Genomic DNA, 14,439 nt, shown 5'->3' with positions numbered 1-14,439 from the left:
GATATCTGTGTTGGCAATTCAGTGGAGACAACAGGTCTGTTAAAGGTACAGTGCCATTCTATAAAGCTGCATAGATAGGAGATCCAGCAGCTGTGAAAGGGGAAAAACCCCTGTGTCACCGATAAGGACATGTGAGCACCTGTGTGCTGACCTGGGGTAGCCGACCTGTGCCGACGTGATGGGGTCCTGCACTCCGGACCCATACCTAGTATTAGGGACCCCCAGTGACGGAGACGCCTTGCCGATCGGATTGGGGGCTTAACCCTATATTTGCAGATATATGCAACTAAGATCTCCGTATTACAGGTTGAGTATCCCTTATCCAAAATGCTTCGGACCAGAGGTATTTTGGATATCGGATTTTTACCATAATGAGATATCATGGTGATGTTATCTAAGTTATGTCTATGTTATCTAATCTAAGCACAGAATGCATTTATGTTACATAGGTAGGTAGCTCATAGCTTAGATATATTTAAGTAAGGAGCCATTATCATGTAGCTCCTTGCTGGGTAATCATAGACCCAGATTGGGGTAATGGAGGTGTGGAGTGTAGTGCCCCCGGATTGACTAAACAGGATGGCTTCAGTGTGGCATACCTTTGCATTTTATTAACACTTAACACTTATCACTTACTAATTTCTTTAACACTATTTCTTATTTTAATTACATATCATTTTTGTACAGGTTGAGTATCCCATATCCAAATATTCTGAAATACGGAATTTCCGAAATACAGATTTTTTTGAGTGAGAGTGAGATAGAAAACCTTTTTTTTCTGATGGCTCAATGTACACAAACTTTGTTTAATATACAGAGTTATTAAAAATACTCTATTAAATGACCTTCAGGATGTCTGTATTAGTTTGTATATGAAACATAAAAAAATTGTGTGAATGTACACACACTTTGTTTAATGCACAAAATTATTAAAAATATTGGCTAAAATGACCTTCAGGCTGTGTGTATAAGGTGTATATGAAACATAAATGCATTCTGTGCTTAGACTTGGGTCCCATCACCATGATATCTCATTATGGTATGCATTTATTCCAAAATACGGAAAAATCTGATATCCAAAATACTTCTGGTCCCAAGCATTTTGGATAAGGGATACTCAACCTGTATCACTTTCTTTATAGCTTTGGCTTCCTAACACTAATTTATTAACACTATAGTTTTTTCACTGGCATGCTGCCCTGGGCTTTCTGGCTCATGCTGTTTTTTGGGGTGCCACACCCTGCACCTAGATATAGCGCTAGGGACCCCCAATATACAGTGAGGCCTTGACGCGGCTTGGAGGCTTAATCATACATTTGCGCAAATATATGTTACCGAGATCTCTGAATTCTAATATTGTGTGGGATTTATATCCGGTTACTGCTATTATACAGGGTGCCGGGGCAAACAAAATGATTTTTTTCTTGCTTAGAAATACCCCTCTCTTTCAAGCAGCTGAATGATTTCACTAAGCTAATTGAGCATCTGCCACTATATATGTTTAAGTTTTACCCTTCCAGCACTGGAGAGTCCTCTTTTATGCCAAATGATACTGTAACTGCTCCATCACATCATCCCAGATGGTGATCCTCCTCATCAAGTGCCATGGGCACGTGCCTCGCAGGCCCCCCTAGTTTCACCTCTGGCTGAGGAGAGCTGCTGATTGGAAGGTGTAAGCTGCCATATTTATATGTGAATACTGTGTACAGCAATTCAAGCAATAATTAATTCCAAGGTTGTATTTGTTTTTTCCCTTTTCAGATGGTGCCAAAAATAAAAAGTAAATCTCAAAATAGGTCCATTATTCCTCAACCTAGAGGGAACAGAGCTACTAAAACCACCTGTCTCTTAATTCTCCTATGTATCGCACTTATGTACCTGCGTGGAGCTGGGAATTTCACAAGCTGTCAAATTGTCTATAGCTTGGCAATTCATTTTGTCATTGCACAAAGCTGGCATTTCATAATGGGGATATGTGAGTTTTCTGAAGAGATAGCGCATGTGAACACCAGGTAATAAATAATACTTTCTAAAGTATAGAAAACATTCAAAAGTTTTTCTGTACACCATGGCATATTTCTGTGAAATCACATCCCATAATATACTGTCCTGTTATCAGTAATACATGTTATAATAGACCTATTTATAATATTTTTTTTATTATTTAATTGGCTTGATCTGCTCAAACTCCCTTTTACCCTGCAGCACAAGTAATTATGTGCTACCTTTAAATAAGAGTGGATTAAGCACAATTTTATATAAATGCCTATACAGTTTGATGTGTATGTATTTTCTATTCTGTATACATCTTTAACCTATCAAATTATTGTTACTGCATGTAAATGGAAGAAAATTATAATAATTTGGAGGAGACATAATAACAAAATAGTATTCAAAACTAATATTTATTTCTTTAAAGGTATAATGGAGAATACATGAAGGCATTTAATGCAAGCTTCAATATCAGGAATGTGGGTCTTCTCATTTTAGCTGGCATTCTATGTGTTATATTTTATAAAGATGACCTCTTGCCCATACTCCCTGTTATGATTAATATGGTCATGGTGGTTCTTTGCAATTTAACATGCTGTTTTTGTGGACTTCAGGTATGGCGATATATTTCTTTCATTGGATATAATTCTGTTGAAAACAATGTTGAATTTGTATTTTAATAGTATTTTGTATCCATCGTATACCATGTAACTATAGTGGCTGGCATTGCATTTGTTTTTTTTCTTGTCTCTCATCTCTGTCCTCCTGCATTTCCCCATCTTTCATTTTTAACCTCCTCACTCCCGGTCTCCAACTTATGTCCTCATCACACCCCTCCCCCCATCTCCCTGCCCGTTTCATGCCTTTGTTTCCCTTCACCCTTCCCCATCTCATAACTATTCCTCTAACTTACCAACCCTATCTCTCTTATATTTCCCACTCTCCATTTCTCTCATCTCTGTCCCCCTCATCTCCCCACCTCTACTCGGTTCCCTTCACCGCCATTCCAGCACAACATATTAATTGGAATGGGGACAGGGCAGTAACAGCAACTGTGAGGACATATGGGGGATATTTAATAAACATAATTATCTAAAAAAAAATTAAAAAAGAGACAAATTTCTCTCTTACAGGGGCAGTTGCAGTGCAGTCCAAAATTCAAATAGGGGAGCCACACCAACTGCCAGCAAGTCCTGGCCATCAATGTTTGGCAGTGTTTGGAGTGGCAGTTGGTGTAGCTCAAGCTGAAAAAGGGGGTGAAATCCTTAATGGCGCTTCTAGTAGACCGATTGCTGCCTTCTAGATCCATTGGTGGACTTATCCCAGGTAGTCCAAAATATAGACAGAAAGAATTGTGGTAGTGTGGACTAGATGGCGCTATCGTTCAAGCAGTGATGGTGAATATGAGAGTGCTAAACAAATACTTAGCTGTGCCGTATCCAGAAGAATAGTCAAGGGTATTCTGTATCCAATTTTTGATGGAGGGCTCAACCATATACAACAAATAAGAAATAAGACAGAAGTACCCAATGTGTAGTAATGTCGCGATGAGCAGATGAAAAGTACGTGATCTAGGATCTTTGCCAATATATGCTGACGTACTTCACTAAGCAATGTGAGTGGTCAGAAAATACGTGTGGGGTAATCTTTTTAAACCAAAATATGGAAATAATATTCTCCTATGAACACACCTGACTTACATAAAGACAGGTGTTGGCACGCCCATAAAGGTATCTTTTCCAAAATGTTGTGTATTCTTTATCAATCAGTGGTAGAAAACCAGGATCTAAATGGTATCTGCTATCGTGAGAAAAGGGCGTACCTAACACTCACGTAAAGGACAGTAGATATCCTCATATAGCGGTTTCTTTCAAGGACCTCGCTCCAAAGGGGTTACCAAGGTTGTTCTATATCCGATGATAGAGGACTAGACCATATATGAAATGTGAAACAGAAGTACACAATGTGTGGTATAGTCGTAATCAAGGGAAAGACATATGGTATCTTTACCAACTGTTTGCTGGTGTATCTAATTTAAAAAATAAGTATCTTTCTATGCTGGTGGTAAAGCCATAGAATTCCTGTGAACACACCTGACTTACATAAAGTCAGATGTCTGAATGCCCATAACGGTATCTTTCACAAAGTAGTGTGTTCTCTATCAATCAGTAATGGATAGCCAAAACCTTGTTTAAGTCTACAATAGTGAGGGAGGCGTACCTAACACTCACGTGTAAGATGGTTGGTATCCTCATGTAGCGGTTTCTTTCAAGGACATCAATCCAGGGGAAGTAAAAAGTGGAGTTTAGTTAAAGTACATAACATAAAAAACAGGCTGATCACAGCGTAAGAGTCCGGTTCTGATGGAAGTAAGAACCGTCTTGGAACAATAAGTGGCCAACTTTGGAGTTCCAAAAAGAAATTAAACAGGTAAGTGTGACAAGGTCCTACCTTCCTTCAGAGTCCAATGAACAGGTCCGCTGTTGAAAAGCCCCCTCTAAGCCTACGCGTTTCGAGTCAGGGGACTCTTTTCAAGGCATGAGGGTCCAAACAAACAGGCTTCCCTATTTATAGCAAGAAATGGTTACATCACTTCCGGTCACATGACCGGAACTGGATGCTGGAAGGTTAAAAAATTAATAAAATTAATAAAAAGTCCTCCTTACAGTTTGAGATATGTGTTACCATATCAGGGGCTTAATTACTATGATGAAACAATGCTTGCTGAGATATTAACAGTTAAAAATAGAGATTAGCTCTCGCTAGGGATTGTGGGGGATGTAGTCAAACAGAAATAGTTCTAAATACAAAAGCCGTTCTCGGCCGGAAGCCGCTCGGCTTCCTGGGTAATGTAGTCTATGTACATGCAGGAAGTAGCGCTGTCTGCGGCCAGGGCGGAAGTCCTGTGACGTTCTTAAGATACATATATTAGAATGTGCAATACACGCTAGAGCCCAGAGGAAGCTCTACCATAGAGCGAAATGCGCATTGGTTAGCCGTGTGCCGCCGATGCATGTCTAATGTTTAGCCAAACAGTTACTTGCCTGTATTGCACATTCTAATACCGTATAGCACATGGGGGAGATTCAATGATAGGAAGCCTGGTGGTGCATGTATATTACTAATTGTTGGCTGTCCACTTATCACTCTATTATGACGGCTATGCGGAATAGTAGACCGCAGTATTTAGCAGGGTTAGCATAATTTAAACATGAAGCACAATTGTTAATCATTTTATATATTGTTGATCCCTGCATAGAACGCGGTGCCTAAAGACATAAGATCGAAGGCATCTGGAAGAAAATGTGAACAATTAATATAACTGATTCAAACGGACCCGCATGCCATTCGGGACGTACTTCCTTTATTGCGGGACAATATCAGTAACCATAGGTGTATCTTGATTCCAAATATTATCGTCAGTAAATATACATATATTAATTGCTAACCTCTGCAGATTTCATTACAGTCTATATATATTAAGCAATAAATAGCGGTCCCTGCAGTCAACCTCCTGCAAATTCTACCACAGCCTGGGTGTATCAGTAATAAATAGCAGTCCCGGCAGTAATCAGTGTGTTGAAAGCCTAAGGTCCAAGAGGAATTATAGAATGCTGTGCATAAAAGCACAGGACTAGAGGTAGATGGTAACACACTGGGACATCTAACATAACTGGCACAAATAGACTGATACAGTATCTGGGACGTACTCTCCCAGTTGTGGGACAATGTCAGCAACTTCAGGGGTGTAATTATATAAACCTGTATCACGTAGTTATACATACTGGAGAACATCTGGGGTACTAATTTCATGCACAGCCAAAAAATCTGGTATGTGTAATGCCTGCACAATGTCCCTAGTATTTAAATAGGGGCAGAGTGCTAAGAACTTGAAATATAATACATTAGGCAACATTTGTTGCCACTCTCAGCAGAGAACATTGAACGGATACATTATAAACACCAAGGCTGTTATCAAACATTTGTTGCCACTCTCAGCAGAGAACATTGAACGGATACATTATAAACACCAAGGCTGTTATCAAACATTTGTTGCCACTCTCAGCAGAGAACATTGAACGGATACATTATAAACACCAAGGCTGTTATCAAACATTTGTTGCCACTCTCAGCAGAGAACATTGAACGGATACATTATAAACACCAAGGCTGTTATCAAACATTTGTTGCCACTCTCAGCAGAGAACATTGAACGGATACATTATAAACACCAAGGCTGTCATTAAACATTTGTTGCCATTCCCTGCACACTATGTAATACCATACTGAAAATATTTGTAATCAGCATAGGAAAGTGAATGGACATATTACAAGCACTAAGTCTGTGATTTAAATAATGTATTTCAGGGTTACTCCTTCATTTTCTGTGGTTAATCAGTGAGATTAATACACATTATAACACATATAACAAGTGTAATACTACTTGGGTATAGGTGCAATTATACTGTGTATAGAAATCTATGGCAAGGACAATAATATATTACTACTTATAGTGGATGTAATGATGAACAAGTTGGGGCTATAAACATTTGTACTCATTATAAGAGTATATTGAATACATAAGAAATAATAGGCGGCACACAATTTGGTTTTAATTACATTTTATTTTCACACAAGACAGAAATCTGTCTAATAAAGATTTTCTTTTCTTCACGTTTTTCTATCTCTATAATGTTTTAAAATATTTCGCTTCAGTATGGCCGAATAATCAGGCCATAATAATATCATTGGTGGAATACAAGTTAGGAATACTCCACGTGGATATTGGTCTTTTCTGTTTGAGAATATGTACTCAGTAACGAATCTATGAAATTACTGAATTATTTAGAAATGGGATAGAGTGCACCCCAAGAAACTGATCCCTGCTACAATTTCTCTTTTCTATATATATTTTGGATCAGTGGGTAGCAGGGCCGGTTCAAGGCCGCTTTGCGCCCCGGGCAGGAAACGGGTGTTGCCTAATACAGGGGGCGTGGTCAGTTACGCCCCCTGTACATTACTAGCGCCGCTTGAATGCTGAGCGGTGCGCGATGACGTACAGCAAAAGGTCCTCTCCACGAAGGGAAACTAGATGTGTAGCGTCTAGTTCCCTTCGTGGAGAGGACCTTTGCTGTGCGGTGCGCGATGATGTCATCGCGCACCGCTCAGCAAAGGTACTCTCCACGAAGGGAAACTAGACGCGTAGCGTCTAGTTCCCTTCACAGGAGGCGGGGACGCAGCGGGCAGCGGGCAGCGGAGGCGGACGGGGGACACAGCGGGCAGCAGTGGCGGATCTTGCCACGGTGCGGCGCCCTCCGGAAGGCGCCAGCGCCCTCCGGAAGGCGGCGCCCCAGGAAAAAGTCCTGCTTGCCCGTGGCAAGATCCGCTACTGGTGGGTAGCACCGATATTCATATATATATGTGTGATGCACACCAAGAACTGAATATATAAATCCCAATATCAAAATCTAGTATTATTGCAGACTCCAGGTGCGGAATTTTCTCTTGCAGAAAGTGACATATATCAGTATAGATATTTTCTCTACTGTAGCCATAGTGTTTTCTTTAAAGGAACCACTTGAGTTCAAAATCATGGTTCAACCCGCCTGGAGTGAGGTTATTGAGTAGAAAGATGGTTTTCATTTCTGACATTGCAAGATTTTTCTCTATATTCTTGTCCTTCTATGTGGCTTTAATGTGTTTGATTCCAATGAATTTTTTTTATATGTTGAGTAGAGCATCCATGTTTGATTTTGAAATTCCTATTTTAACATTCCTCAAATGTTCTCCTATTCTAATCTTTAAAGGTCTGGTGGTCCGTCCGATATAGTGGAGGCCACAGGAACATTCGATTAAATAAATCACATTGGCAGTGTGACACGTTATAAAGTCTTTGATTTTGAAGTTAACGTTATTAACTGTGACTTCACAATGTTTGCTAGTGGAGTCTTTGATGTTTTTACATCCAATGCATAAGCCACAACGGTGGAATCCTTTAGTTCTAATAAGGTTACGGGTTGGCATTGGTAACGTGCTTCTCACCAGTTGGTTCTTTAAATTTCTGGATTTTCTATAGATAAAGTTGTTTTTTTTGGGGATAATACTCATAAGGATGGGATCTTTTGTCAAAAGATACCAATTTTTGTTGATGATTTTTTTCAATTTGTTTATGTTGGCCATCATATTAAGATATGAATGCCCACTGGAGTTTATCTGTTCTTTTTTCTTTTTTCTTTTCTGGTTTCATTGAAAGCAAAGATATACGATCTATCATTTCTACCTCACTGATGACTTGATTGAGTTCTTCTTCCTTATATCCTTTCTTGAGGAAATTCTCCTTCATCTGTAATGATTGCTGTTTAGGTCACTACAATTCCTATGTACTCTTAGGATTTGGCTTTTGGGCACCCCTTTTAGCCATAAGGTGTGATGCTGGCTATCTGTCGGGATATATGTATTGACGTCCGTTGGTTTATGATAGATCATAGTGTTCAAAACGTTGTTCTCTTGATAAATGGTCAGATCTAAAAAAATGTATCTGTTTACTGCTAATGATCAAGGTAAATTTCAAATTTACGTCGTTTTCATTCAGTAATTCAAAGAATCTTTCTAGGTCTTCTTGTGGAGATCTCCAAAAAAGGAGAACATCGTCTATATAATGAAACCAATGTGTGAGGGGTCCGCCCCAAGCTATGCCACCATGACTTATTTGGTGAGTGTTAAGGAAGGAAACAGGTAATTTAAATAAAAGTCTCACCCAGGTGATAATACCATGCATTTAAAAGGTTTTACCTTTATCAAAGCTCATGTGTGATAAAACATACTTCTGCTTTTAAATAAACTGTGCCTCTATCTGAATGAAAGAAAATTATTTTCCGCAACCTCATGTATAATGAAGTGACTAGTATTTGAGAAAGTGACATATATCAGTATAGATATTTTCTCTACTGTAGCCATAGTGTTTTCTTTAAAGGAACCACTTGAGTTCAAAATCATGGTTCAACCCGCCTGGAGTGAGGGTATTGAGTAGAAAGATGGTTTTCATTTCTGACATTGCAAGATTTTTCTCTATGTTCTTGTCCTTCCATGTGGCTTTAATGTGTTTGACTCCAATGATTTTTTTTAAATTGGATACAGAATACCCTTGACTATTCTTCTGGATACGGCACAGCTAAGTATTTGTTTAGCACTCTCATATTCACCATCACTGCTTGAACAATAGCGCCATCTAGTCCACACTACCACAGTTGGTGTAGCTCCCCTATATGAATTCTGTAGTGTGCTGCAATTGCCACTGAAAAAGAGATATTGCCCATTTTTTTTTATAATTATGTATAATAAATATCCCCCTTGGAGTGGGCGGAAGAGTAGGTGGGAGGCGCTTCCTTTTCAGCAAATGGAAAGGGAACATATCGCAGCAGGTGCTGCATCGGCAGTGGGCATAAAAATTGTTGTAAAGGCCATACAGGCAGATGTTGGGGCGTAGGTAGGGGCAAACATAGAGGCAGATGTGTGGGCGAACATGTGAGTTTAATTTGTATAAGGGCCAAGTTAGCTCCCTGTGTGTGCTTCCTGTATCACAGAATGTGTGGCAGCTATTTCGGCTAATCAGAGGACAGGATTCTTCTGAATGACACTTTCCTTCCCCACGTATTGGCTGCTTTGAGGGGAAGAAAGAGGTGGGGTTGTAGGCACATGCTTAGCAGGATTATTATATAGATAGCATAGCTTTATGTGTATTTTAATTTAGCTTTACACATATATTGCATAATATATTGTTTTCAATTATATCTGTTTAATTAATTAATTAATTAATTTTTACTCTACTATTTACTCATATTTTATTTTCAAAATGTCAGACATTACACCTTCCCTGTTTTTTGCTATAAGAGCATTTATATAACAGCAACTTCAAGGTGTTATTTTTGTCAACTACATTTACAGTATTATAGTATATCCACTCAGTGCATATGCTAATAAAATATAATGTAAAATAATGTTGTTGTAGTAATAATAATAATAATAACCATCATCATCATCATCATCATCATCATCATCATCATCTAGCATAATAGATACTTTAACCCATTATTTCTTTATTGAAGAATATGTAACAGTACAGTGTATAAAGGGAGTTGAGGAAAATGCAAACAGACAACTTAGCTAATAATAACCTAACATATATTATCTCATACCCAGGAACTTACCTTGGTCATGGTAATGAATCACGAAAAATTATCAAAAAGGCTACATGTTTTCTGTTGGCTCTATGCTCTGCATGCTGTATGGTGTAGTCATTATACAGGCAGGGAGGTGTATCAGGCTTTGGAGAGGGATAAAGTGGAGTTGTTGCCCAAAACAGCTAATCAGCATCTTACTAACACTTCAAAGACTTTGTTTTATAAATAACAGAAGCTGATTGGTTGCTTTGGGCAACTTCACTTTATCACTTTCCAAGTCTTGCTCTATTTCCCCTTTGAGGGGCTGAGATATGATTTGTTGAATATAGGTTTATCTACATATCAGCCATCCACATTTCATATCAGTTTGGAGTAGTGATGTGCACCGGACATTTTTCAGGTTTTGTGTTTTGGTTTTTGATTCGGTTCCGCGGCCGTGTTTTGGATTCGGACGCGTTTTGGCAAAACCTCCCTGAAATTTTTTTGTCGGATTCGGGTGTGTTTTGGATTCGGGGTTTTTTTTTTACAAAAAGCCCTCAAAAACAGCTTAAATCATAGAATTTGGGGGTCATTTTGATCCCATAGTATTATTAACCTCAATAACCATAATTTCCACTCATTTCCAGTCTATTCTGAACACCTCACACCTCACAATATTATTTTTAGTCCTAAAATTTGCACCAAGGTTGTTGGATGACTAAGCTAAGCGACCCAAGTGGCCGACACAAACACCTGGCCCATCTAGGAGTGGCACTGCAGTGTCAGACAGGATGGTCGATTTAAAAAATAGTCCCCAAACAGCACATGATGCAAAGAAAAAAAGAGGTGCGCTGTGGTCGCTGGATGGCTAAGCTAAGCGACACAAGTGGCCGACACAAACACCTGGCCCATCTAGGAGTGGCACTGCAGTGTCAGGCAGGATGGTACTTCAAAAAAATAGTCCACAAACAGCGCATGATGCAAAGAAAAATGAAAGAAAAAAGAGGTGCAAGATGGAATTGTCCTTGGGCCCTCCCACCCACCCTTATGTTGTATAAACAGGACATGCACATTTTAACAAACCCATCATTTCAGCGACAGGGTCTGCCACACAACTGTGACTGAAATGACTGGTTGGTTTGGGCCCCCACCAAAAAAGAAGCAATCAATCTCTCCTTGCACAAACTGGCTCTACAGAGGCAAGATGTCCACCTCCTCCTCATCGTCCGATTCCTTACCCCTTTCACTGTGTACATCCCCCTCCTCACAGATTATTAATTCGTCCCAACTGGAATCCACCATCTCAGGTCCCTGTGTACTTTCTGGAGGCAATTGCTGGTGAATGTCTCCACGGAGGAATTGATTATAATTCATTTTGATGAACATCATCTTCTCCACATTTTCTGGAAGTAACCTCGTACGCCGATTGCTGACAAGGTGGGCAGCTGCGCAAAACACTCTTTCGGAGTCCACACTGGAGGGAGGGCAACTTAGGTAGAATAAAGCCAGTTTGTGCAAGGGCCTCCAAATTGCCTCTTTTTCCTGCCAGTATACGTACGTACGTACGTACGTACGTACGTACGTACGGACTGTCTGACTTGGATGCGGTCACTCATATAATCCTCCACCATTCTTTTAATGGTGAGAGAATCATATGCAGTGACAGTAGACGACATGTCAGTAATCATTGGCAGGTCCTTCAGTCCGGACTAGATGTCAGCACTCGCTCCAGACTGCCCTGCATCACCACCAGCGGGTGGGCTCGGAATTCTTAGCCTTTTCCTCGCACCCCCAGTTGCGGGAGAATGTGAAGGAGCAGCTGTTGACGGGTCACGTTCCGCTTGACTTGACAATTTTCTCACCAGCAGGTCTTTGAACCTCTACAGACTTGTGTCTGCCGGAAAGAGAGATTTTAAATCTAGGATCGAGCATGGTGGCCAAAATGTAGTTCTCTGATTTCAACAGATTGACCACCCGTGAATCCTGGTTAAGCGTATTAAGGGCTCCATCCACAAGTCCCACATGCCTAGCGGAATCGCTCTGTTTTAGCTCCTCCTTCAATGTCTCCAGCTTCTTCTGCAAAAGCCTGATGAGGGGAATGACCCCTGGCTGGCAGTGTCTGAACTGACTTCACGTGTGGCAAGTTCAAAGGGTTGCAGAACCTTGCACAACGTTGAAATCATTCTCCACTGCGCTTGAGTCAGGTGCATTCCCCCTCCTTTGCCTATATCGTAGGCAGATGTATAGGCTTGAATGGCCTTTTGCTGCTCCTCCATCCTCTGAAGCATATAGAGGGTTGAATTCCACCTCGTTACCACCTCTTGCTTCAGATGATGACAGGGCAGGTTCAGGACTGTTTGCTGGTGCTCCAGTCTTCGGCATGCGGTGGCTGAATGCCGAAAGTGGCCCGCAATTCTTTGGGCCACCGACAGCATCTCTTGCACGCCCCTGTCGTTTTTTAAGTAATTCTGCACCACCAAATTCAATGTATGTGCAAAACATGGGACGTGCTGGAATTTGCCCAGATGTAATGCACGCACAATATTGGTGGCGTTGTCCGATGTCACAAATCCCCAGGAGAGTCCATTTGGGGTAAGCCATTCTGCGATGATGTTCCTCAGTTTCCGTAAGAGGTTGTCAGCTGTGTGCCTCTTCTGGAAAGCGGTGATACAAAGCGTTGCCTGCCTAGGAACGAGTTGGCGTTTGCGAGATGCTGTTACTGGTGCTGCCGCTGCTGTTCTTGCTGCGGGAGGCAATACATCTACCCAGTGGGCTGTCACAGTCATATAGTCCTGAGTCTGCCCTGCTCCACTTGTCCACATGTCCGTGGTTAAGTGGACATTGGGTACAACTGCATTTTTTAGGACACTGGTGACTCTTTTTCTGAGGTCTGTGTACATTTTTGGTATCGCCTGCCTAGAGAAATGGAACCTAGATGGTATTTGGTACCGGGGACACAGTACCTCAATCAAGTCTGTAGTTGCCTGTGAATTAACGGTGGATAACGGAAACATGTTTCTCACCGCCCAGGCTGCCAAGGCCTCAGTTATCCGCTTTGCAGCAGGATGACTGCTGTGATATTTCATCTTCCTCGCAAAGGACTGTTGGACAGTCAATTGCTTACTGGAAGTAGTACAAGTGGTCTTCCAACTTCCCCTCTGGGATGACGATCGACTCCCAGCAGCAACAACAGCAGCGCCAGCAGCAGTAGGCGTTACACTCAAGGATGCATCAGTGGAATCCCAGGCAGGAGAGGACTCGTCAGACTTGCCAGTGACATGGCCTGCAGGACTATTGGCTTTCCTATGTAAGGAGGAAATTGACACTGAGGGAGTTGGTGGTGTGGTTTGCAGGACCTTGGTTACAAGAGGAAGGGATTTAGTGATCAGTGGACTGCTTCCGCTGTCATCCAAAGTTTTTGAACTTGTCACTGACTTATGATGAATGCGCTGCAGGTAACGTATAAGGGAGGATGTTCTGAGGTGGTTAACGTCCTTACCCCTACTTATTACAGCTTGACAAAGGCAACACATGGCTTGACACCTGTTGTCCGCATTTGTGTTAAAATAATTCCACACCAAAGAGGTGATTTTTTTTGTAATTTGACCAGGCATGTCAATGGCCATATTCGTCCCACGGACAACAGGTGTCTCCCCGGGTGCCTGACTTAACCAAACCACCTCACCATCAGAATCCTCCTTGTCAATTTCCTCCTCAGCGCCAGCAACACCCATATCCTCATCCTGGTGTACTTCAACAGTGACATCTTCAATTTGACTATCAGGAACTGGACTGCGGGTGCTCCTTCCAGCACTTGCAGGGGGCGTGCAAATGGTGGAAGGCGCCACCTCTTCCCGTCCAGTGTTGGGAAGGTCAGGTATCGCAGCCGACACAATTGGACTCTCCTTGGGGATTTGTGATTTAGAAGAACGCACAGTTCTTTGCTGTGCTTTTGCCAGCTTAAGTCTTTTCATTTTTCTAGCGAGAGGATGAATGCTTCCATCCTCATGTGAAGCTGAACCACTAGCCATGAACATAGGCCAGGGCCTCAGCCGTTCCTTGCCACTCCGTGTCATAAATGGCATATTGGCAAGTTTACGCTTCTCCTCAGACGCTTTTAATTTTGATTTTTGGTTCATTTTACTGAACTTTTGTGTTTTGGATTTTACATGCTCTCTACTATGACATTGGGCATCGGCCTTGGCAGACGACATTGATGGCATTTCATCGTCTCGGCCATGACTAGTGGCAGCAGCTTCAGCACAAGGTGGAAGTAAATCTTGATCTT

At 41.3% G+C, this 14,439-nt stretch overlaps 1 protein-coding gene across 4 annotated transcripts in view; it reads left to right on the top strand.

The window, feature by feature from the left end:
* The window catches only part of STING1 (stimulator of interferon response cGAMP interactor 1), a 232,997-nt gene that overhangs the window by 35,595 nt on the left and 182,963 nt on the right, over nt 1–14,439 (top strand). For all 4 annotated transcript variants that reach the window (XR_010179642.1, XR_010179641.1, XM_063928285.1 and 1 more), the window contains exons 2-3: nt 1,762–2,012; nt 2,420–2,606. Coding sequence is in view for 2 of the 4 variants with exons in the window: in XM_063928285.1 (XP_063784355.1) it covers nt 1,762–2,012; nt 2,420–2,606 (438 nt within the window). In the remaining 2 variants the exon portion in view is untranslated. The remainder of the gene's footprint in view (nt 1–1,761; nt 2,013–2,419; nt 2,607–14,439) is intronic.

Source organism: Pseudophryne corroboree, chromosome 6 (genome assembly GCF_028390025.1).
Source record: "Pseudophryne corroboree isolate aPseCor3 chromosome 6, aPseCor3.hap2, whole genome shotgun sequence".
NCBI lineage: Eukaryota > Metazoa > Chordata > Amphibia > Anura > Myobatrachidae > Pseudophryne > Pseudophryne corroboree.
The sequence above is the reverse complement of the archived record's forward strand: the minus strand, read 5'-3'. Positions and strand labels throughout refer to the sequence as shown.